Source organism: Pan paniscus, chromosome 14 (assembly GCF_029289425.2).
Source record: "Pan paniscus chromosome 14, NHGRI_mPanPan1-v2.0_pri, whole genome shotgun sequence".
Classification (NCBI taxonomy): Eukaryota; Metazoa; Chordata; class Mammalia; order Primates; family Hominidae; genus Pan; species Pan paniscus.
This window is the reverse complement of record NC_073263.2, coordinates 45,958,998-45,984,337: the sequence shown is the minus strand read 5'-3', so window position 1 is coordinate 45,984,337 and position 25,340 is coordinate 45,958,998. Positions and strand designations below refer to the sequence as shown.

Sequence of the window (25,340 nt, the reverse complement as noted above, 5' to 3'; positions counted from 1 at the left end):
AAATCAAGTTCACTGGCCTCGACTGAGCTGCCAAGTATTTCATACATGGGGAGGGGGGTGGGGGGGGGGTTAGGGGGATCACACAGGTGCCAGGCAATGAGTAAGATTATCCCAGCAACTTCTCCATGCAGAGAGAAATGTCTGCAGCTGCAACACTATTTCTACTCCAGCCTTCTAGACTCCATGTAGTTTGCCTTTGTTTGAATGTTTCTATTTATCTGAAATAACCAGAAATCATTTTTATTATTATATATTACTCCAGTTTATTAAATAAATGAAACAAGGCTTATGCCACATATTCCAACGTTTAAAGAACTTGAAATATAAAGGCTTATGAAAACTTCATACTCTTTATATAATGCATACTATTTCTAGCACATGAATAAATATAAAGGACAGGAGCCACTTTTTATATTATGAATCCACAACATTAAGCATCAATGATTACACAAATCCATAAGCACACAAACAAAAAAACCCATTGGTTATAAAAACTAGAATTCCTTTTGGCATATTTAAGAAAACCCAAAGGTGGGGAGGGACTTATAGCCAGAACCCTGACAACGAGGGGACCAAGTCTCCCAATTCCTTAAGTTGTTTCTTGGTTAGAAGCTTCAACAATTGCATTAACTCTTTCAAAAAAACAGAAAAAGCAGGTTAAGATCCTGTTCAATAAGGCACTTAATAAGTCTACACTGAAGAAATACTATGCTTTTATCTTAAATCGTGCTTAAGTTTTACCATGAGATTTGAATTTCTTTCCACCTTGGTAGGAACATGTATGTAATTTGAATAAACTGGTAATAATGAATACTGTCTGACATTCGCTCTTTACATGGTCATTAAAATGAATTTGCTTCTACTGTTTTAAAAATTGTATGCATATTTGAAAAAGTAAAATTTTTCTACATTAATAAAAGAGTGTTTCAAGAAAAGCAATCTTTAAACTCAAAGAACTCAAAAGTGAAAGCCTCTCTATAGAAAGTCTTTATAAAATCAATGGAATGTTTTGGAAAGAAGAAAAAATCCTAAGGTGTAGTTTAGAACAAGCAGCAAGGCCTGAATGAGCTCTGGGGTCCTCTGCTGCCCTCTAGGGTTGCCCAGGGAGAGCTGGACTTTCATCTGAGTCTAAGCAATTAACAGGTAACCCTACCCCACTGCACCCCGCCCCCGCCCCCACCTTCTGTTATCCTCTCTTTTTGATGACTTTGTCTTAGCTCTCACTTTTGGAAATAATATTCAAAGGGACCATTCATTCATAAGGAAGGCAAGGGAAAAATGCCTGGGAGGAAAAATTATCTCATCCTCCAAAAAAACCTGCAGTCCTTCTATTCAGTCTCAACAAAGAGACTGGCCAAACTGGGAATTTGGCCGCACTACTGTGGAAGGAGAATGCCCTGGAGCCCCAGCTAACATGTTTTTAATGTTGTTCTCAAAGGGGGAACTGAATAGACCCAAATAAATATGTTCCCTGTCCTGTGGCTGCCTCCCAGAAGTGGAAGTTCTTGGGGTTCTCACAGTCATCTTTTATTTTGAAAAGACTAAGATGAAGACAAGAAGGAAGAGGGCTCTTTCTCTGAAGCAGGTTAGAGTAAAGAATAAGAAAACAGAAAAAGAAAAAAAGAAGAGGGAGAATGACTTATTGTGTCTATAGAAGGAAAGAAAAAGGGAAAATATTACATACCACCTATCAGAAACTAGCTAAATAGATGCACTAAAGAAATCATTTTTAAAATTTCAAGCAGGTATTTTCCATCCAAACTAAACAGAAAGTCCAAGACAGGCACAACATAAACTAAAGTAAAAACTGGAAACCTGGAAAAATCAACTCTTTGATTCACTACCAACATTTTGCTAAGGAAAATGTACTAAAGCCTGAACTTATACAGTGTTCTTTCTTCAACAAGACCTTAACAAAGGGCTTCATTCACAATTACCATGAGAAGCCCATGAGAACATGCCGCTCTTCTACATAGACTGTTTAGAGCTGTTCCACAGCATGATGTAAACACATTTACCTTTCCAGTCAAGTAGCAGCAGCTACTATTTGTTCTTCATTTGACCCTCCACATCAATAGACGTTATTATCCCCATTTTACTCATTGAGAAATACATATGCTTTGCTAAAAATCATAAAGCTAATTACTAACATGACCTAAGACAGAACCTAAGCTGCTTGAAAACACCCCCCACCAATACAGACCTTGCAACCTTCAAAGCCAACACATAACACCACCACGAATTTAGAGATTATTACTTTGTAACAATTTCTCACAAATGTCAAGTCTTCAAAGCTTAAAATCACTTATTGTAAGTGGAAGATCCTGCCAAAATAGGAAATGATAAAGCAGTGCGATATTCCTAGGATCCATTTCCTGCACCGTTTATACCTGGGGTTGAACAGTCCAGGTCTCCATACATGAAATTTCTTCAGTTGACAAGGAGCAAAATCTCCCAGAAATTCAGAAACCATAACACCTTCTCGGAGGCTCCATTCCATGGTTCCAATGAGCTTTTCTAGAGCAGTCTGATGTTCTCAGTCATGAGCTGAGATGCATCAGGAGCTACTCTCCCTGAATAAAACAATACATCGCTCCTGATTTTCTTGCAAGTTTTCTTTAGCAAGAAACATGCATTTCACATATTATCTTTGATGTTGAAGGGCGCTTCAGTGGTAAAGACTAGTGTTTGGATGTTAGTTTATGCCATTAAACGTTTGATGAAGAGCATCCAATGCCAACACACAGCAATCTCAACTAACCCAGTCTTCATCTGTTGCTCACATCCCAGAATCTGTGATGAGCCAAGCAGTGAGAAGCAGAGTGAAACACAGGAAGATTTGCTGTTTCAGAAGTTACCATTTTCAGAAAGATGTCTCATGCAGCCTTGGCTTGTCACAAATCCAATTTCTTCAACTGCTCGTATGTCACAAAGAACTGTGGTTATGGGTTAAAGATGACACAGAAAATGCCATCTTCACAACTCCAGTGCATAACAACAGACTTACAAATGGCACACTTAATAACAAATAGGTACAGGCAGACCCACGCTATGGACACGATTAAATAAAAGGGGTTCCACCCTTAACCACATCAAACTATCTGCCCATAAGCCTTCCAAGGTCAGCTTGGAACAGAAAGATCACAGCTGAGATATGTAAATCCCCTGGTATCAGCCTCTTCTGAGATGGCATCTACACTGATAAGCTTTTGTGGCTTTGCTGTGGTGGAAAAACTTTCCAGCACTGTAAGCTTTTGAGAGAGAGAGAGAGAGAGAGAGAGTTAGCAAGCCCTGGGAAGCTCTCCTCAAAGGCTTCCACTATGCATCCTTCCTTGGGAGGCAGGAGCTGATGAAGAGCAACAAGAGGACAGCAAAAGCCAGCATTCCTGCTTCATCACTCTGCCCTTCAGTGTCTAATTAACTGCCTCACGGGCGCGGTGGCTCACGCCTGTAATCCCAGCACTTTGGGAGGCCAAGGGGCAGGTCACTTGAGGTCAGGAGTTTGAGACCAGCCTGGCTGACATGGTGAAACCCCATCTCTACTAAAAACACAAAAATTAGCCAGGCGTGGTCGTATGTGCCTGTAATCCCAACTACTCAGGAGGCCAAGGCAAGAGAATTGCTAGAACCCAGGAGGCGGAGGTGGCAGTGACCCGAGATCACGCCACTGTACTCCAGCCTGGGCGACAGAGTAAAGACTCAGTCTCAAAAACAAAAAAAAAGTTAACTGCCTTTCCTTTCCTGCCTCCCACTGTGGCACATAGGAAGCGTGCTGGCCTGCCAAACAATTCCGGAGCTAATTCCTGTTTATCTTCAGGCACTTTCTAAGATAAGCATTCTAAGACACTGTTGCCGACCACATCCTTCCCAAGGTGGCTAGGGCTATAAAGCCAATCCTCCTCTCTCTCTCTCTGAAATCGTAAATACCCTCAGCTTCTAGAACAGAGTCTAACTAAACCTTTTTAGTAGTATCACTACTTTTGAATAATACCACCATCAAAGCAAGATTCAGTGTCTAGCACGGAGACTTTACACTTCCTAAAAAAGAAACTAAGTAGTGACTTCTTAGCATCAGAGGAACTCAAAATAATCAGAACCTACTTCTAAATTATAATTAATAACATGAGAGTTTATACAAATAGTATTCTTTAGCTGTATCTTTTTTCAGATCTATTGCAACAGAAAAGGATACAATGATATTCCAAGGACCAAGTCTCAACCAATTTGGCCAAAAGCCTTTATAGAGAGCAAAAAACCCTTCATTCTTCCATGTCTGTTAAAAGAAGAAAAAAAAGTTAACTTCCAACTTTCTAATTATGCCAAATGCATTAATAATTAGTGGCCAGGCCGGGCGCGGTGGCTCACGCCTTTAATCCCAGCACTTTGGGAGGCCGAGGCGGGTGGATCACCAGGTCAGGAGATCGAGACTATCCTGGCTAATGCAGTGAAACCCTGTCTCTACTAAAAATACAAAAAAAAATTAGCCGGGCATGGTGGCAGGTGCCTGTAGTCCCAGCTACTCGGGAGGCTGAGGCAGGAGAATGGCATGAACCCGGGAGGCGGAGCTTGCAGTGAGCCAAGATCACGCCACTGCACTCCAGCCTGGGCGACAAAGCGAGACTCCATCTCAAAAAATAATAATTAGTGGCCAGACTGATTTATTTTTCTTAAAAATAAAATCCTGTTTGGAAGGACTGCCTAAGAAATCTTTGCTCTTTAGAGGCTTATGTGGGTGGAAGACTAAGGCTCCATGCCCAACAACCCCACACAAAGGATTGAATGAACTCCACACAAAGGAGATAAACAGTGTTGAGTGAGGAAAAAATTAGATTTAATTCCAATTAGGGTCTGTTGCTTCCGTGCCATGTGGGCTCCTGAACAGGTCACAAATAAAGAAGCAATAGTGGTAGAGATATCATTCAGAGTACCACTATTTCCCAAGATGTCAGGTGGATGAATACGATAAGTGTCTTTGCTTCATTAAGGCAACACCTGAAGAATAAAATGTGCTAGTGTCATGTTGGAAAACAGGAACCACAAAAGTGGCCCCTGTAGCCATAAAAAAGAAATCACGTTCTTTGCAGCAACATGGATGGAGCTGGAGGCCATTATCCTGAGCAAACTAACACAGAAACAGAAGATCAAAAACCACATGTTCTCACTTTTAAGTGGGAGCTAAACAATGGGTACACACGGACATAAAGATAGAAGTAACAGACACTGGGGACTCCTAAAGGGGAGAGGCTAGAGTTGAAAAATTATCTGTCTGGTGTAATGCTCACTATTTGGGTAATGGGTACATTAGAAGCCCAATCTCCACCACTACGCATGTGCCTATGTAACGCACCTGCACATGTACCCCCTGAATCTAAAATACATTAAAACTTGAAAATAAATAAATAAATATCACCTTAAAAAAAAAAAAAGTGACTCCTAATCCTACTACTGGCAATCTAGCGGCAGAGACAGGTGAAACCTTTCACCCACTCATAAAACAGGAGGCCCAATTATTTAAACTGAGAATTAAAGTAAGATTGATGTGTTCCTTTAACAGAGATGTCTGAATGAGGGATATTCATACTAGTTTGACCCAACAGGAAGAAAGTACATTTTGGAAGGAGACCCAGTTCTTTTATAATCACAGGAAATATTTCCTCACCTTTCACAGCAGATGGAGGTATAAAGAAAACAACATTGTATTTATAAAAGCTAAGCACAGTGTGGCAAAAATGGTCTCACACATGTACATCTCTGGGCTTTAAAGCATCATTCATCTTAGTTTTAGTAGCTTTCATAATTTAGTTACTTCTTAGATCAAAAAAATATATAATTCACAACCCTGCAGAGACAGACATCTGCTCTTACCTGTAACAAGCAATCCAGGGTTCCTGTGTAGCCAGAACATCTGCCATCTCGAAGCACTCTCTGATTCATCATACGTGTCCTCACAACATCAACAGGGTTTGAGGCCAGGGCCCCTGCCAGACCACAGGTGAAGCTTGAGCTATAAAGACACCATTGGAAAAAAAAAAAAAAAGTTAACCATCACTGAGCTACAACCACCATCAAAGGCAGAAAACAGCTTCTGCCCAAACTATGGGGTTTTCTTGTTTGTGGTTTTCGTGTTTTGTTTTGTTTTGTTTTGTTTTTGAGACGAGTCTTGCTCTGTTGCCCAGGCTGGAGTGCAATGGTGTGACCTTGGCTCACTGCAACCTCTGCCTCCCAAGTTCAAGCGATTCTCCTGCCTCAGCCTCCCAAGTAGCTGGGATTTCAGGTGTACTCTACCACATCCAGCTAATTTTTTTTGTATTTTTATTAGAGACGGGGTTTCGCCATTTTGGCCAGGCTGATCTCAGACTCTTGACCTCAAGTGATCTGCCCACCTCAGCCTCCCAAAGTGCTGGGATTACAGGCATGAGCCACCATGCCCAGCCCCAAAACTATGTTAAACTAACATGTATCAACATGAAACATGTCAAGAAGAGCCATATCTAGAGAGCTTGATAAACTGCTTACATATTAGCACCGATTATACTAGCTGATAAATCCCAGCGACAGCTAAGAATACCTGACATTCTAGAATGTCAAAGGATCATAAAACATAAAGGAAATCCTCCAAGGATGATCTTTTCCATCTATTTACCTGTAAGTGGACATCAGAGTAATTCTAGCCATATCATAATTATATCATTTCCTAGATATCAAAGAAAAAGATCTCCTTACTATAATGCTCCGCAAAGGTCTTAGGTTCTGCTATATTTTCAGTCCCACAAGACTACCACAGACCATACTTTATATCAATTAACCCAGAGCAAAGTTTCTCAACCTCAGCACTAGCTATATCCCTGGCCTGGCCCCACTAGATGTCAGTAGTATTCCCCCCTGGTTGTGACAATCAGAACAGTCTCCACACATTGCCCACCAATGGATTATGTATGAATATATATATATATATATATATACACACACACACACACACACACACACACACATATATGAATGATAATATGTATGATATATCCATACAATGTGATAATCTGCAGCTATTAAAAATAAATGAAGGCCAGGCCGGCAATGGCTGACACCTGTAATCCCAGCAGTTTGGGAGGCTGAGGCGGGTGGATCACTTAAGTCTAGGAGTTCAAGACCAGCCTGGGTGACATGGCAAAACCTCAGCTCTACAAAAAATACAAAAATTAACCGGGTGTGGTGGCATGCGCCGGCAGTCCCAGCTACTTGGAAGGCTGAGGCAGGAGGATCACTTGAGCCCAGGTGGTAGAGGTTGCAGTGAGCCGAGATCACACCACTGCACTCCAGCCTGGGTAACAGTGAGACCCCGTCTCACATAAATAAATAAATAAAGTCTGTAAGTACTGACACGAAGTCTGTAAGCACTCAAAGATATTTGGAATATGTTGTTAAATCGCATTTTATTTTAGAGACAGGGTCTTTCTCTGTTGCCCAGGCTAGGGTTCCGTCGCCCAGTCAAGGCTCACTGCAGCCTCACCTTCCTGAGCTCAGGCAATCCTCCTGCCTCAGTCTCCCATGTTGCTGGGACCATAGCCATGCACCACCATGCCCAGCTAACTTTTTAATTTTTTGTAGAAATGGGGCCTCATTTTGTTGCCCAAGCTGGTCTTGAATTCCTAGGCTCAAGTGATCCTCCTGCCTCGGCCTTCCAAAGTCCTAAGATTACAGGCGTGAACTACTGTGCCCAGCCTGTTGTTACATTTTAAAAAGCAAATAAAAGAATGTAAAACATGATCTTATTTGTGTAATAAAGTTCATATAATACACTTTTGTAGACATATTTGCATACACGTAGAAAACGCCTGGAAGATACATATCAAACTGTTAATAACAGCTGCCTATGTAGAGGAATAAGGACTTCTACCTGGTCCTGCTTCACTTCTGCATTGCAACTTTTCAAATATAAGAATATTATACTTTTATAATAAACTTTCTTTAGAATTTCTATAATTTTTTTTAAAAAGCCATAAACATACAGGAAGTGGGTATACACAGTGTCTCCCATCAGGCCTGAGAGAATAAGATGCTTCTTGGTGATGTCATAGACTGGCAGCTCCACACCAACAACAATAGCAGCCCTCTGCGCAGTAAGGGACACACCCTGGGTAAAAATATTAACAATAAAAATGATTCTGATATGCCTCTGTAGAACAAGCCTTGCAAATGTGCAAAGGTTCTAATCCATAAACTATGATCAAGGTTTATCTTTTCCTCTGGGGAGGCAGAAATGTAGAGTGACAGAGCGGAAAAGATCACAGAGCAAGAACTCAAAAACGCTGAAGTCTAATTCTGATGCTGGCATTAACTATATGACCTTGGGCCAGACTTTGGCCAGGACAAGTCACCTCTCAGAGCCTCCAGTTTCCTTCTATGAACTGAGAGATCACACTGGATGATCTTTAGGGGCTATTCTATGAACTGACAAGTCATTAGAATACTAGGAAATAACACTCTACACCACATGCTTGCCTAATAACACAGACTTCAGTTACAAGCCATGAAATTGTATGGATCAAAACACCCAATGGAACTGTAACCTAAAATCCTTCTCCATAAGAATAAAAAAAAAAAAAAAAAAAAAAGAGCAAAAGACCAAACAACAACAAAAAAAGTGCTTATCCTTCACACAACATCTTATACATAAATTATTCAAAAGCAACTTTAAAAATCATGACATAGGCCAGGCGCAATGCCTCACAACTGTAATCCCGGCACTTTGGGAGGCCGAGGCAGGCAGATCACCTGAGGTCAGGAGTTCGAGACCAGCCTGACCAACATGGTGAAACCCCATCTCTACTAAAAATACAAAAATTAGCTGGGTGTGGTGGCGCACGCCTGTAATCCCAGTTACTCAGGAGGCTGAGGCAGGAGAATCACTTGAACTCAGGAGGTGGAGGTTGCAGTGAGCCAAGATCGTGCCATTGCACTCCAGCCTGAGCAACAGGGCAAGACTCCATCTCAAAAAAAAAAAAAAAAAAAAATCATGACATATTCCTTATATTCCCATTTTATAGATAGGGAAATAAAGAAAGATATTTTCATGGGCAGAAGATGCCACTCCTCTTCCCTTACTCCATTACGACACTTGGATTAAAATTAAGTGATAGAACAAATAAATTCAAAAAAGGAAAAAAGAACTAAATAAATCAGTTCGATCCATCCTTCTGGCTTACCTTCCACAGTCCTCTTGTCCCCTCTTGCTGGTAAATGTTCATGAAGTTGCCTATCATTCCTCCTTGAATGGTGTTGCTTTGCGCTTGCATCCGAATCTAGAGATTATTTTAAAGACCAACATCAGAAAGAAACTACCACAATCCCACCCACAACCAATGTATACCTCTGACAGTCAGTCTGTCAGTCAGTTGCTTAATAACCATTAGCAAGGAAAAAACTGTCATATAAATACTGCTATGATGCTACCTTAAAATGACTAAAACGTATAAAAATTTATTCTTAGGAACTCTGAGATCTCCAAAAAGCATCTAAGAGAGTCCAGAGTCCTACGTACAGCAGTTCATTAAATGTCAAAAAAAGAAACTGATTTTTGTGAAAAAAGTCTTTCTAGGATAGAAAACAGCATACTTCCCTACTACTATATAGGTGAGAGAAAAGTTAATTTCAAAGGTTTAATCTAATTAATGAGTTATCCAGTGTACTTGGCAGCACTAAGCACAGGCGAGCATAGTTCTTAAATTAGCTGCTCCAAGCCACTACAGTCTCCAACCAGCTGAACCAAAAGGTATGCAGGCGAGCTAGCCAAGTGACAGCCACATGATACCTGTTACACTCTGTTACACTTTAATTAGTGGAATCCACATGACCAAGATTCCAACATAAAAAGAATGTTTGATGTAGCTCTTTGCATTTTTAAGAATGAAAAAAGATTTTTTACTACAAAATGTGTACCTTATTTTTGTTTAGGGAGCAAATACGTTACCACTAACTTCTAAAAGAACTGTTATTGCCACACTAACATGGGAAAATAAACCAAGATATAGGAACTGCCTTCCCATAAGGCCTAAGATATAATTAAGAAATTAATGAGAGTACGAATATTTTTCTCTAGCTCTCTTACCCCAACACTGGTAAACTTATGGCAAAGGTACCTTGTATTCCTTCCTTACCCACGAGGTCCCTTTGCTACAATGCATATATAACTGCAGTGTCCCCAGAATACTGCAGATGGCTGTAATGCTTGTCAGAATCCCCTATTAGATTGAAGGCTCTCTGAGGGCAGGGTCCTTGTCTTACTCATATTTGGATTCTAACCATGGCGTATACCAACTGGTACAAGATAGAAGCATAGAATACTAGTTAAATAGTGGGGCAGAAAAAGAAAAGAGGGGAAGTAGGAAAGGAATATTCTGTGGGGTTCAAAAAGTAAGTCATGCCGAATTTTTATTTTATTTAATTAGTTGCTTCCAAAAAAGGATTTAAAGATGCTCTATCCCTAGTATTTGCAATAAGGTCACCTAATGTGTTATGTAATCTAATTGTAGTAATTAAATTTTTTCATCTGTATTTCCTGAAATAAAATTTAACAAAGAAGATGCAGGCCAGGCACGGTGGCTCACACCTGTAATCCCAGCACTTTGGGAGGCCAAGGCGGGTGGATCATGAGGTCAGGAGTTCAAGACCAGCCTGGCCAAGATGGTGAAACCCCATCTCTACTAAAAATACAAAAATTAGCTAGGCACGGTGGCAGGTGCCTGTAATCCCAGCTACTCAGGAGGCTAAGGCAGGAGAATCACTTGAACCCAGCAGGGTGGAGGTTGCAGTGAGTTGACATCGTGCCACTGCACTCCAGCCTGGGCGACAGAGTGAGACTCCATCTCAAAAAAAAAAGATGGATTCAAAAATAGTCATTAATGAGCAGCCTAGATGTGTGCAAAACTTGCAGTCCATCTATATTTAATGAACCAATAAAACAAGGAAGATTTTCCATGAAAAACGAAAATGAAATGCAGTCCAAGCCTAAATAATTTTTTCTCCTCAATCACCGAAATCTTTGTCTCCAAAATGAGCTCTGCTTTTGAGCTCATCTGTATAAGTGGAAAACCCACCTCATGGACCTTTAAAAGTTAGTCTTCATGGCACTTAAATTATAAACAGATTCACATATACACAGATGTTACATTCACAGATTCCATTACCCGAATGTTGTTCTCAATAAGAAAATGTGGAATGTGCCTATAAGATACAGATAGCACAGCTTACTTTCAAAACATCAGTTGGATTAGCAATGGTTGAAGATATGACTCCAGACAGAATTCCACATATCACATTTATCGGTAGAGTTTCATCTGTAAACAATGACACATTATTTGACTCTACATATTTAGAGTTCTTCGCGTGAGAAACTCAACTATAGGTCTAACTTATTTACACATTACTTGTTCACCTTAAGATGTAAAAACATATGCTTCAGGCCGGGCATGGTAGCTCACATCTGTAATCCCAGCACTTTGGGATACCAAGGTGGGTGGATCACTTGAGGTCAGGAGTTTGAGACCAGCCTGGCCAACATGGTGAAACCCCGTCTCTACTAAATATACAAAAATTAGCTGGACATGGTGGCAGCTGCCTGTAATCCCAGCTACTTGGAGGCTGAGGCAGGAGAATCACTTGAACACAGAAGGTGCAGGTTGCAGTGAACCAAGACCACGCCACTGTACTCCAGCCTGGGCAACAGACCAAGACGCCATCTCAAAAAAATAAAAGTATGTTTCATGAATCAAGTAATTTTAAAAGGATTAGAAATTTCACTAATGAAGGAATTTTGCTTTGCAAAATTTATTGATATCTAAATGTGATTTTATTTTTTTTCTCTTGAGATAGGGTCTCACTCTGTTACCTAGGCTGGAGTGCAGTGGCACAATCACAGCTCACTGCAGCCTCGACCTCCTGGACTCAGGTGATCCTCCCATCTCAGCCTCCCCAGTAGCTGGGACTATAGGCGTGCACCTCCACGCCTGGCTAATATTTTGTATTTTTGGTAGAGATGGTGTTTCACCATGTTGCCGAGGCTGGTCTGGAGCTTCTGGGCTCAAGTGATCTGCCCGCCTCAGCCTCCCCAAAGCACTGGGATTACAGGCACGCGCCACCGCACCCAGCCCCAGTTCACATTTATGTATAAATTCAGACCATCATAATTAAGATGAGCTATATCTGTTAGGACAATAATTCCTATGAGATAACATGACGACTTATTTGGCACAGAAAGTTTTTAAAGCACATCGTATGTATTTAGTTTGAAATATCCTGAAGTATTTCCAAAGCATCTTAGCTCTTGTTCACCACTCTTACATAATAGTGTCTGGTACTCATCCCATTGTGAAAAGAGATGAAGATGGACAGTTCTATGGATCAAAACAAAGCCACAGAACCAAAAAGCCAGAGTATTAGCATTCAGTGTTGTTAATATTAAGAAATGTATTCACTGTTTTCCTGAAAAATAGATGACAATTCATATGATTTTAGCAAATTTTAAGTTGGATGGAATAGTAACAACACATCCCCTGGTCTAGGCATTTTGGAGATGGGGACAACTAATTAAAATGTTTGCAGAGATGGTTCCTTTTCATTATTTCTCCCCTCAATTGAGTTGATAACCAACTTGTTTTCAGCACAATTAACTAAGACTTTACACCCAGAGTTCTTGTAGCAGTAGGAAAGTCACAAATAAGCTGAAGAAAACCTGCTCCAAAACCACTTGAATAAAAAGACAGACAACCAACCTCCTGTCCACAGTGGAAAACAGATTCCCCACTCACCTTCTGGGCGTTCAACGAATAGTCGCTTCAAGCTCTGGTAAGTGCCTATCTTGATGGTGCCATAGGATGCCTGGCGTAACATCGCGGGGGCAATCCTGTTAAACCAATGTACAAAGGGACAAAAGCAATCTAAAAATCACTTAACATCGGCTAGGCAACCCACATGCAGAGTGCCATCCATAATCAAACTACATTCTCTAAAACAATTTTTTTTTTTTTTGAGACGGAGTTTCGCTCTGTCACCCAGGCTGGAGTGCAATGGCTTGATCTCAGCTCACTGCAACCTCTGCCTCCCGGGTTCAAGCGATTCTGCCTCAGCCTCCCGAGTAGCTGGGAATACAGGCACCCGCCACCACACCTGGCTAATTTTTGTATTTTTAGTAGAGACGGGGTTTCACCATGTTGGTCAGGCTGGTCTTGAACTCCTGACCTCAGGCCTCGGCCTCCCAAAGTGCTGGGATTACAGGCATGAGCCACTGCACCCGGCCTCTAAAACGATTTCATAAAATTCAAAATCCAACAAAAACACAGGTGGGTCCAGATGTGCAAATTATTAGCTCACTAAGTGAAAGCCTAGCCCCTCATATTTATTCTCAATGAAAATGTAAGTGAACAAGTTCAAGACAGAATCAGGAAAAACAAGCCTACTTTCCTCCATCCGATATGCCTGTCCTATTATCCTCTCCAAACCACAACCACGTTGTGGCATCGACACTCCCCAGGTGTCTTTCTGCATTTCCCCACTTCCTTCTTGAATTGCAATCAGGGTTTCTGCTGCCCTCACCCTCAAAACTCCCCTCTTCAAGGTGACCAACTGACATCTTTGTTGCTAAGTTAAATGAGGCTTTTCAAGTAGGATCTTGTATAAGCTCTTTGCAGTGTGTGCCACTGTTTACCCTTTGTCCTACTTGTAGCTGTCTCCTCCCTGTTCTGCTGTAGCATCACCCCCTCTGACTTCTTTTCTTTTCTCTACAGCATCCTACCTGTGTCTGCTGGGGTTCCCCAGAAATCTATCCTATGCTTCTTCTCTCCTTACTGTACATGTTCCCTGTGTGAGCTCACCTACTCCCAAGGCTTCAACTGCCATCTAAAGGCTGGCCAGGCACGGTGGCTCATGCCTGTAATTCCAGCACTTTGGGAAGCCAGGGCAGGCAGATCACTGCAGCTCAGGAGTTTGAGACCAGCCTGGAAAACATGGCAAAACCCCATCTCTATAAAAAATATAAAAGTAGCGCCAGACACGGTGGCTCACACCTGTAATCCCAGCACTTTGGGAGGCCGAGACGGGTGGATCACTTGAGGTCAGGAGTTTAAGACCAGCCTAGACAACATGGTAAAACCCCGTCTCTACTAAAAATACAAAAAACTGGCCGGTTGTCATAGCTGGTGCCTGTAATCCCAGCTACTCGGGAGGCTGAGGCAGGAGAATTACTTGAACCTGGGAGGCAGAGGTTGCAGTGAGCCTGGGCAACCGAGTGAAACGCCATCTAAAAAAAAAAATTGTGTGTGTGTGTTTGTGTGTGTGCAGCTAGGTGCAGTGGCTTGTTGTGCCTATAGTTCCAGCTATGTAGGGGGCTGCAATGAGAGGATCACTTGAGCCTGGGAGGTAGAGGCTGCTGTAAGCCATTTTGTGCTACTGCACTCCAGCCTGGGTGACAAAGCAAGACCCTGTCTCAAAATAAATAAATGAAAAATAAAAGACTGATGACTCCAAATCCATGCTTCCAACATGGATCCAAAGACACATTTCCAATCTTCCGAGATTCTCCATTTAGATGTCCTGTGTATACCTTCAGATAGGGTCCCACACTGAACTACTTCTCTTCCTTCTCCAAACAGTCATCTCTCCTCTTGTGTTTCCTAAACCAGGACATGGAAGCTCCAGCTACACACTGGCAAAAACCACCAATTGAGACATTAGTCTTGGCTCCTCCTTCCCTTCTACCCGCTTCATGTATGGAAACCTCATATTAGGTCACGTAGTGCTATCAGTCCTACACCCTAAATAGTTTTCTAGCCTGTCTTCTTTTTCCTCATCCCCAAAACCAATTCAGATCCTCATCTAGTCTTCCTACATGACAGCCCTGCTTCTAGTGCTCCCTGTCTCTTAATTCTTTCTCTCCATGGCAGGCAGGTGATGTTTACAATGTAAAGCTGATCAGGTCCATCCTCCTACTTAAACACTTTCAGTGGCTTCTGTCTGCCATAGATATAGCAAACTCAAATGCTGACAGGTACCAAGAAAGCAGATGCCATGAGTGAATGATCCAGGCTGGGTCGAACTGCACACACATATACTATGTGAGTGACAGAGGTTTTGTAAACCAGAGACAGTATCCTTCACCCCAGCTACTACTGTCGTAACTGAATGAATGTGGGCCTAATGTTGATTTCTCTCAAGAAGATGGAGTCCCAGATTTTTATGTGCAATTTCTCATTTTTAAAATATTGGCTCAATTAAAAAAACAAAAACCTTTGGGGATTGGTGGATCCATGGCAGGGCTGTGGGTCACCAGTTTGTGCTGTGGTATACTGGAGAAAATCAAGATGCTTAGCGTGGCATGAGGCTGTCCACGTTCTGTTCCTGCAGGTATTCTGATATAGGTCCCACTCACTATCCAGTGCCTACAGAATACTGTTCATTAAATACTGAAAGACTGGAAAGTAGTTCACTGCAACTCTTATCAACATCATATAATTTTCATTATGGCAAAAACCTCCTTAATTCAGAATATCTAAGAAAAAGAGCTATTTTCAAAGCATGAAAAACCGAACAGAATGTTTTTAAACAAACATAATTTTTTATTGTTGTCTGTCTGTACTTGAATATAGTAAAACAGTTTCACCAAAACATCTGCTGCATAATATATATACTTAGAAATTAGAGTTGAAATTAAAAGTGAAAAATCTATCATGCTATTTGTTCTTTTCAAACACACCTCAAACTTTTTACTTGTGATCTGTGCAGTCTTGGTCTGAAGTCTATACCCATGTGAAACAGTGAACAGTGACACAGAAATGCATGAAGGCCTACTCACCCCGAGTAGAGTGCTTTCAGCCCTTCTTCTCTGCCTATCCTCACTAATGCGTGCAACATTCCTCGATATCTAATTTCCTTAAATTTTGCATCATTCGTCTGGCCTTGAATCTGGAGCCGTGTCTTGGTTAAATCAATTGGAAATGTACCTTAAAATTTAAAAAGAAATTCACTTAATAAAAGGAAATTCCACTAAATAAAGGATACGTAGTGATATATTACTGAGGAAACATTCAGACTACAATATGAACTAAGAAAGTGATTAAGAAATGGCACTTTGCAATCTTGTTTATATTTTTAAAAATTGAGGAATCAAAAGATTAATAAAACCCAAAAAATGCATAGATATATTTTCCTTTCTTTATCTTTTTATTTATACCTCATCTTATTCTACACAGGATTTGGGTAGGCTGCACTGTTGTAGAAAGCAAATACATGGTATGATTTACCTAAACAGGAAATCCATTGAAAAACATAAGTTACTATTCTGTATATAAATGAAGGTTAATATGGGGTTGAATGTGAACAAAGAGGTAAAAAAAGTTCATTTTCTAAAGTGGTTTTCCACTTGGGAGAGTGTTTTATAGTCTAAAATTAATCTGGCTAGGCACAGTGGCTCATGCCTGTAATCCCAGCATTTTGGGAGGCTGAGGTGGGCGGATCACCTGAGGTTAGGAGTTCCAGACCAACCTGGCCAACATGGTGAAACCCCGTCTCTACTAAAAATACAAAAATTAGCTGGGCGTGGTGGCAGGCACCTGTAACCCCAGCTACTCAGGAGGCTGAGGCAGGAGAATTGCTTGAACCCAGGAGGCAGAGGTTGCAGTGAGCCGAGATCATGCCACCATACTCCAGACTGGGTGACAGAGTGAGACTCTGTCTCCAAAATAAAATAAAATAAATCTGATAATGCAGATAAATATGTTAAATACTGTACCTAACAAATAGTCCACCCAAATATATAAAACCCATCCTCAGACAGTAACCTTGATTCACTGTGTCAACGGGAAAGCCCACCAGCACAGAGAGCCTAAGCTGGTGAGTGGGTGGTTACCACGGCTCATCCAGCTTACCCACCTTGGCCTCAATTCTCCCCAGTCCCACAGGGGCAGTATTCTATCCTTGGACAGCAGTGACTGAGCCCTGGAAGCAATGATGTGTCCCCAGCCCAGCACAGGGCATTCAACAGCTGCTCAATCAGTGTTTGCTGAATGAATGACTCCAGAGAATAAACAAACAGGATCTGATGTGGAACCCAACCGATGAGGAAGTCACAAATGGGAACTGGATAATGTGCATCATCAGAAAGTGACTAGATAACTACAGTCCATCTCATCTGGCTCAGGGAACACCCTTGAGCTTCTCAAACCTCTTTACAGCCAAACAGGTTAACAGTGGCAAAGCTGGGGGAAAGGACAAGGAAAACGGACAGACACAATCCAAAAATGATTCATAAAACTTGTGTTTGAGGCTGAGCACGGTAATAATCCCAGTACTTTGGGAGGCCAAGGGAGGTGGATCTCTTGAGCTTGGGAGTCGAGACCAGCCTGGGCAACATGGCAAAACTCCATCTCTAATAAAAATATAAGAATTAGCCGGGCGTGGTCGTGCACATCTGTAGTCTCACCTATAATCCCAGCACTCTGGGAGGCCGAGGCAAGTGGATCTCTTGAGCTTGGGAGTCGAGACCAGCCTGGGCAACGTGGCAAAACTCCATCTCTAATAAAAATACAAGAATTAGCCGGGCATGGTGGTGCACATCTGTAGTCTCACCTACTTGGGAGACCCGGGTGAGAGGACCGCTTGAGCACGGGAGGCGGAGGCTGGAGTGAGCCGAGATCAGACGACTGCACTCCAGCCTCAGCAACAGAACCAGACCCTGTCTCAAAACAAAAAATTTTTAAAAACTTGTGTTTGGTCAATAGGATCAACTTTCTCTCCACTAAACTTCGAACCCTAAACTGCTAATAGCAGCCAAAATGACTATTTTGTCTTAAAAAGCATTACCAAAAGAAAACTTTCTTTTTTTTGAGACTGGGTCTCACTCTGTCACCCAGGCTGGAGTGCAGTGGTTCACACATGGCTCACTGCAGCCTCGACCTCCTGGACTCAAGCAATCCTCCCACCTCTGCCTCCCGAGTAGCGGGGACTACAGGCCTGTGCCACCATACCTGGCTAATTTTTTTTTTTTTAATAGAGGTGAGGTTTCACTCTGTTGCCCGGGCTGGTGTCGAACTCCTGGACTCAAGAGATTCCCCTGCCTCAGCCTACTAAAGTGCTGAGATTATAGGCGTGAGCCACCACACCCAGCTAACAGACATTTTGAATTCTGAGACAAACATTTCATCATCTCACATTCTACACTTGAACTACATTCACATCAAACACCATCACATACAGCAGGCTACGTGATCCACCACCCTCAGGTCCTTACCGCACTCAGCAGTGATGGAGGCCAGCCCCCCGTACACAAACGGCTTCCAGTTGAGGGCTGACATTCTCACACTGTCTCTTCTTTGATTTATAGAAACATTGCCTCCAGTGCAGTTTTTCCTGGACACAACAATAAGATATTATCAAGCTGTAACTTCTCACACAGGCAGTTTCTTCTCCAAACTCTTCCCCTAGGTTTTATTTGGAGAGTGCTATCACCAAAACCCCTGCAGCAATTCCCAAGGGGAGCCTCCCCTTAATAAAGCAAAGCACTCCTATTTCCTCAACCTCAAATCAACAATTTCCAATCTTACTTTATCAGTGATCTTAGTTTGTACTGTGACCTCAAGAAGTAATCAGCTACTTTGATACCTTGGTATGCGTGTATGTATTCAGTGTAGTGCAGCGGAAGCTGTTCTCTGGGAAGTCTATTTTATCTTAAATCTATTCTTCATGCAATAAGTATTTGCAGCAGCCATGATGGCTCACGCCTGTAATCCCAGCATTTTGAGAGGCCAAGGTAGGAGAATTGTTTCAACCCAGGATTTCAAGACCAGCCTGGGCAACACAGTAAGACCCTGTGTCAAAAAAAAAAAAAAAAAGTATTTGCTATTCGTTCACTGCTATCTTAGTGAGTCCTTACTGGGGGGGTGGGGATCACATCCCTCAGGTGCACTGCAGCAGACAAATGTTGCAAACTTGTGTCATAAGGTAAAATGACAATTACTTAAAATTACAAGCTACTTCTTTTTTTGTTTTTTTTTAAGACAGGGTCTCACCCTGTCACAAAGACTAGAGCGTAGTGGCACAAACATGGCTCACCGTAGCCTCAACCTCCTGGGCTCATGTGATCCTCCCACCTCAGCTTCCCAACTAGCTGGGACCACAGGCACACACCACCATGCCCGCCTAATTGTTTTATTTTTTGTAGACTGGTCTCTAACTCCTGGACTCAAGTAATCTTCCAGCCCTAGCCTCCCAAAGTGCTCGGAAAAGAGGTGAGAGCCACTATGCCCAGCCACCACAGGCTACTTGTAGTCTACATTCTATAAATATCGGCTCACTTCTCTTAGCCTTATTACGTTACCAGCTGTGAGGCAGTTTGGCATGAGGAAAGAGGCTGACTCTGGGGTCACAGCCACCCCACACCCTTCCTAGAGAAGTTCCTGCTAACCTGAGTCTCGGTTTTCTTCTTCGCCAACACCATCATCACCACAGCAGGCAACACAACCAATTAGGGGGACATCCATACTTTTATTCACTAAGTTAAATAAATGTCAAGCTGTAGGCCTATTGTGGGCATTAAGCCATATATATTTTAAAGACACTCACAAATATTGCCCTCCATCTTCCTTTTCCATAATAAGACCTTGCTCACTGTGACATGTACTTATGTGCCACAGCTAAGGCCTTTCACATTCATGACATGTTCTGCAGTTGTATGTAATTAGAGCTGGTAAATGTGGCCTCACACCCATTAACAGGAGACTCATATGACTAATACTTTTGTATATATACTATCAACTATAGCTACTGTTGGTTTAAAATAAAATTTCTAACTTTTCAGTCATTATTGGCAAGCAATATGCCAACATGTTTACTTTGCCTGTGTTCAGGAATTTCCCAAGTCTCCTTTTCCCAGGAGAGGACTACCACAAGTCACCACTGCCCAGAATATCAGTTTCCAACACTAGGACCCCCCATCGGGCACCTTGAATAAATCTATTAATCATTATTCCTTGTTTATGGATATTAACCAAATTCATAGCAGTTACAAATGAGTAAAATAGAAGGTTCTGTAAGAATGAAACATGAAAACCACTGTATGTTTTTAGGTATTTCAGTACTAAGGAGCAAGCCCTCTCCCAAAAGACTCCTCTCATCTCCCTATTATCTTTGAAAATATTTAATAACTGCACTTAAGTAATTCTTAGCCTTATTAAATTCATAACTCATATAATAGTTAAGATTGTAAGAGACTGTAAGAACCTATTAATAATAAATCCAATAATTCATTTACCACCCAGTACTAAGTTCCTCAACCCATTCTTAGACCTAGCTGATTGCAGATTAAAAAGCAAAACAAAGCCAGGTGTAGTGGCACGCATCTGTAGTTCCTGAAAGGATGGCTTGAGCCTAGGAGTTCAAGACCAGCCTAGCCAACAGAGTCAGACTCCATCTCTTTTTTTTTTTTTTTTTTTTTTGAGACAAAGTCTCACTCTTGTCCCCCAGGCTGGAATGCAATGGCTCAATCTCAGCTCACTGCAACCTCCACCTCCCAGGTTCAAGTGATTCCCCTGCCTCAGCCTCCCAAGTAGCTGGGATCACAGGCATGCGCCACCATACCCAGCTAATTTTGTATTTTAATGGAGACAGGATTTCGCCATGTTGGCCAGGCTGGTCTTGAACTCCTGACCTCAGGTAATCCACCTGCCTTGGCCTCCCAAAGCGCTGGGATTATAGGCCTGAGTCACCGTGCCTGGCCAGCTAGTTAAGTTTTAATGAGATTTGGCTACTTTTTCCTCTGTCGGTTTTGATATTAAGTTTTCAGTTGGTTAGGTTAAAATCCAGAGGCTCTGGGTTAATACTAATATGCAAATACTCAACTAGAGCTAAAAATGTGATGGAATTGCTTCTTCATAGTTTTCAATCACATGGGATGAATCACATGCCCATTCATTCAGAAGTACCACCAATAAAACTTTTCTACAAATTAGTATCCACTCCTGGATCAGCATCCTATAAGCAAGTACTTCTATTCAATTATGATTTTTAAAAGTTAGCTAGTCAGGAGGTAAAAACAACTTTTTGGCCTTTCTCTTCCTTTCCAAAAGGTAGGACTAGATCCCTAAGCAGTTAATATTACTGGAACTTATCAAGTTAATGTTTGCTGAGTAAAAGAATAATTTGGCTTAAATACGAACCAGAGAGCCGCAGTACATGGGCAAACATCCAAATAAGGAAAAGGGGGCGGGCGCAGTGGCTCATGTCAGTAATCCCAGCACTTTGGGAGGCCGAGGTGGGCGGATCACCTGAGGTCAGGAGTTCAAGACCACCTGGCCAACATGGCAAAACCCAGTCTCTGCTAAAAATACAAAACTCAGCCAGGCATGGTGGCGGGTGCCTGTAATTCCAGCTACTCAGGAGGCGGAGGCAGAAGAATCGCTTGAAACCGGGAGGCGGAAGTTGCAGTGAGCCAAGATCTTGACACTGCATTCCAGCCTGGGCAACAAAAGCGAAACTTTGTCTCAAACACACACACACACACACACACACACACAAATAAGAAAACGGTTCTAGTTAGAACTGGAATAAGTAAGTAGATGTCCACTAAGCTGTACTGGCCACAGCAAGCTGTGACAGGGCTATAAGTATCTTAGGCTGAAATCTCTGTTCAGTAAACTAACCCATTTCTTTGTTTTGGAGCTCTTTCTGAAGGGAAGTCTCGTGAAACACTTCCTTGAATTCCAAACACAGTTGTTTGGAAAAATCCCAACTGGATCTACAGAAGTCCCAAGGCTGACAAGCCAAGACAGTTAGAGAGATTAATGTGTCCTTAGCAGTCAATAGTGTCTGGGCAGCATCTCGGGGAAGGAATTACAACTTTGCAGAAATTCCAGTGTCGGGCAGTGGCTGTAGATCACTTCTGATTTGACAGTCCTCTTACAGCCATGTTCTCTAAGCCATGCTAAAACCCAGTAATTCCTTACTTCTCCTTGCTGCGTTATGAACGTAATACTAACACTAGCAGTCATCCCTGAATACCTGCTGTTAGGCACTGCTATACATTTTCCTCACAGTCCTATGAAAGAGGTATCATTATCCACATCTCACAACTAAGCAAACAGCCTCAGAGAAGAAAAGTAACTTTCCCTAGTCAAAGCTACCAAATATTCAAACTAAGGTTTCTCTGAAGGATCACATGACCCTTTCTCTAGATAGTACTTTGCAGACACTATCTTCCAAGGGCTGTTAAAAAAAATATTGGTGGGGGGCAGGGCAGGGAATTCTATACATTCAGAATAAATATAGAATTTTCCAGCAGAGGAAATAAAAAATTTTATTTTTAAAAATGTTAGCTGTTGGCTGGGTGTGGTGGCTCAAGCCTGTAATCCCAACACTTTGGAAGGTGGAGGAGGGTGGATCACTTGAGGTCAGGAGTTCGAGACCAGCCAGGCCAACATGGTGAAACCCGGTCTCTACTAAAAATACAAAAATTAGCTGGGCATGGTGGCAGATGCCTGTAATCCCAGTTACTCGGGAGGCTGAGGCAGGAGTATAGCTTTGAACCCGGGAGGCAGAGGTTGCAGTGAGCCAAGATGGCGCCACTGCACTGTGGCCTGGGTGACAGAGCGAGACTCCATCACAAAAAAAAAAAAAGAAAGAAAGAAAGAAAGCTGTTGGTGACTGGCTGAATAATTTTTTTTTTTTTTTTTTTTTGAGACTGAGTCTCGCTCTGTCACCCAGGCTGGAGTGCGGTGGTGCTATCTCAGCTCACTGTAACCTCTGCCTCCCAGGTTCAAGCGATTCTCCTGCCTCATCCTCCTGAGTAACTGGGATTACAGGCACGCGCCACCACGTCCAGCTAATTTTTGTATTTTTGGTAGAGATGGGGTTTCACCATGTTGGTTAGGCTGGTCTCGAACTCCTGACCTTGTGATCTGCCTGCCTCCGACTCCCAAAGTGCTGCGATTATAAGCATGAACCACGGCGCCCAGTCCAAATTTTTTAAAGTTAAAAACAAAACAGGCCGGGCACGGTGGCTCATGCCTGTAATCCTAGCACTTTGGGAGGCCGAGGCGGGTGGATCACCTGACGTCAGGAGTTCGAGACCAGCCTGGCCAACACGGTGAAATCCTGTCTCTATTAAAAATACAAAAATTAGCCAGGCATAGTGGTGGGCGCCTGTAAATCTAGCTATTCGGGAGGCTGAGGCAAGAGAACTGCCTGAACCTGGGAAGCGGAGGTTGCAGTAAGCTGAGACCGCACCACTGCACTCCGGCCTGGGCAACAAAAGCGAAACTCCATCTCAAATAAATAAATAAATATATAAATAAATACAAAAAAAAGTGAAAAATACAAAGTAAAAAAACAACAACAAAAATGTTAGCTGGGCTAGTCACACATACCTGTAATCCCAGCTACTTGGGAGGCCGAGGCTGGAGAATAGCTTGAGGCCAGGGGTTCAAGACCAGCCTGGGCAACAGAATGAGACGACCACCTCTACTAAAAAAATCCAAAACATTATCTAGGTATGGTGGTACGCGACTCTAGTCCCAGCTACTCCGCAGGCTGAGGTGGAAGGGGCACATAAGCCCAGGACTTCAAGGCTGCAGTGAGCTAAGACCACGACACTGCACTCTAGCAGCCTGGGTGACAGAGCAAGACCCTGTCCCAAATAATAAATAAAGGTTAAAAACAAGTTTTCTGAATGAAATTGTCTATACGAATTAAGAATTTCAAAGGATTCTCCCTACACTTAGGATATATGCTAAGTTACACATCCTGTCTACATTTTCTCTTACATGGTTGCTTAGTATTTATTTTCACCCACCTGACCTCATGTGTACAGCTGTAAAGGGAGGTAATTAAATATAATACTAGCTGTTCGTACTTTTGAACGCTTTCCAAGTTTCTCTTATTTATTTATTTAGAGGCGGAGTTTTCTTCTTATTGCCCAGGCTGGAGTACAATAGCATGATCTCGGCTCACTGCAACCTCCGTCTCCTGGATTCAAGCGATTCTCCTGTCTCAACCTCCCGAGTAGCTAGAATTACAGACATCCGTCACCACGCCCGGCTAATTTTGTATTTTTAGTAGAGACGGAGTTTCTCCATGTTGGCCAGGCTGGTCTCGAACTCCTGACCTCAGGTGATCTGCCCGCCTCGGCCTCCCAAAGTGCTGGGATTACAGGCCTGAGCCACCGCTCCCAGCCGTTTCTCTTATTTAATTCTTGGTAAGTTCTTTCAGTTTTACTTCCTGTTCCCTTTTTAGTCTTAAGTCTTAAAACTGTAATTGCACAGCCTTTAACGTGCTCTCATACATTTATTGTTCCTTGCTGGACCGACTGCCCTTTCAATAATGCCCTTTCATGAACTTTTCCTATTTCCTATTCTTTTTAAAGGTGCAGAAGGAAAACTAAGCTCATCACAGACTTACAAAAAGCCGGGTTTAAAAGAAATCTTCGAAATTATCATCTCGTTTCACGTTAATTAACTGAGCCCGCGGTCACAAAGCTTCGCAACGGCAAAGCCAAAAGCAAGATTCATGCCTTTCAACTTTCTCACTACCCAAGTAGCACCGCAAGCCGAATCCGCAGGGCAGTGCCAACATTGTTTGCTACTCTTGCGCAGAACAAAAATGCTAATCACTGCAACTGCTTTACATGAAATTGCACCTAGAAAGACTTCAAAACCCAGAGGTACATTAACTTTCCAGGCAAGTTCCTCCCAGCCTGTGTGCCACGAGCGATTCCGAATGTGGTGTGCCCTCTCCCAGAGTGCGAAGCTCGCGGGCGCTCAGGCTGCCGTTTGAATGAACCCACGAGTGGGAGGGACGCACAAGCAGGGTTGCAAGCCCGGGGCTCGTGTGCAGACGCGGAGATGCCAGGACGGGCTTCGCACTCGGATCTGAATGACCCTGGAACAGGAATCACCCCACGCCAACAGCGATGGGGGCCCCGCGGCACCGGCCCGACCCAAGGAGGCAGCAGCCCGAGAAGCAGAGCCCTGTCCCCAGTCCCCGGAACCTCGCGCCCCGCCGAGCCCGGCCCGGCCTGCGAAGTGGAGAGCACAGGCAGCCCCGAGCACGCCCGGTTGCAAAGGAGGCTCCTCGGAAATCGCAGCCCAACCTTACCCCAGGCCCGTGTTCCAGGAGCCGCAGAGAAAGCGGGGCCGGCGGGAGGAGGCACGGGCCAGGACTTACCTGGCGGCAGCGGCCCCGCACCTCCTCCAACCCGGACTCAGTTGTAACAAGAACCTGAGGCCGCTGGAGAAAAGGAAAAAATGCCGTCGCGGGCGGGGCGGACCCAGGAGCCTGCACGCAGCCCCGCCCCGCCCCGTCCGCGC

At 42.9% G+C, this 25,340-nt stretch overlaps 1 protein-coding gene across 6 annotated transcripts; it reads right to left on the bottom strand.

Moving 5' to 3' along the window:
• Window positions 1–237: 237 nt before the first annotated feature.
• SLC25A30 (solute carrier family 25 member 30) lies at window positions 238–25,340 on the bottom strand. 6 transcript variants are annotated; one of them, XM_055096740.3, is made up of 10 exons: window positions 25,129–25,340; window positions 18,275–18,393; window positions 15,842–15,989; window positions 12,804–12,898; window positions 11,248–11,333; window positions 9,204–9,299; window positions 8,007–8,131; window positions 5,866–6,004; window positions 4,193–4,273; window positions 238–2,936 (listed from the first exon to the last, which is right to left on the bottom strand). In XM_055096740.3, the coding sequence occupies exons 2-10, from the start codon at window positions 18,336–18,338 to the stop codon at window positions 2,895–2,897; spliced, it is 876 nt and encodes a 291-aa protein (XP_054952715.1). In that variant the 5' UTR covers window positions 18,339–18,393; window positions 25,129–25,340; the 3' UTR covers window positions 238–2,894. The 6 variants fall into 6 exon arrangements, with proteins under 6 accessions (XP_054952715.1, XP_054952714.1, XP_054952712.1 ...); XM_055096739.3 differs by having other exon boundaries at window positions 25,198–25,324; XM_055096737.3 differs by lacking the exon at window positions 4,193–4,273 and having other exon boundaries at window positions 238–3,251; window positions 25,198–25,324.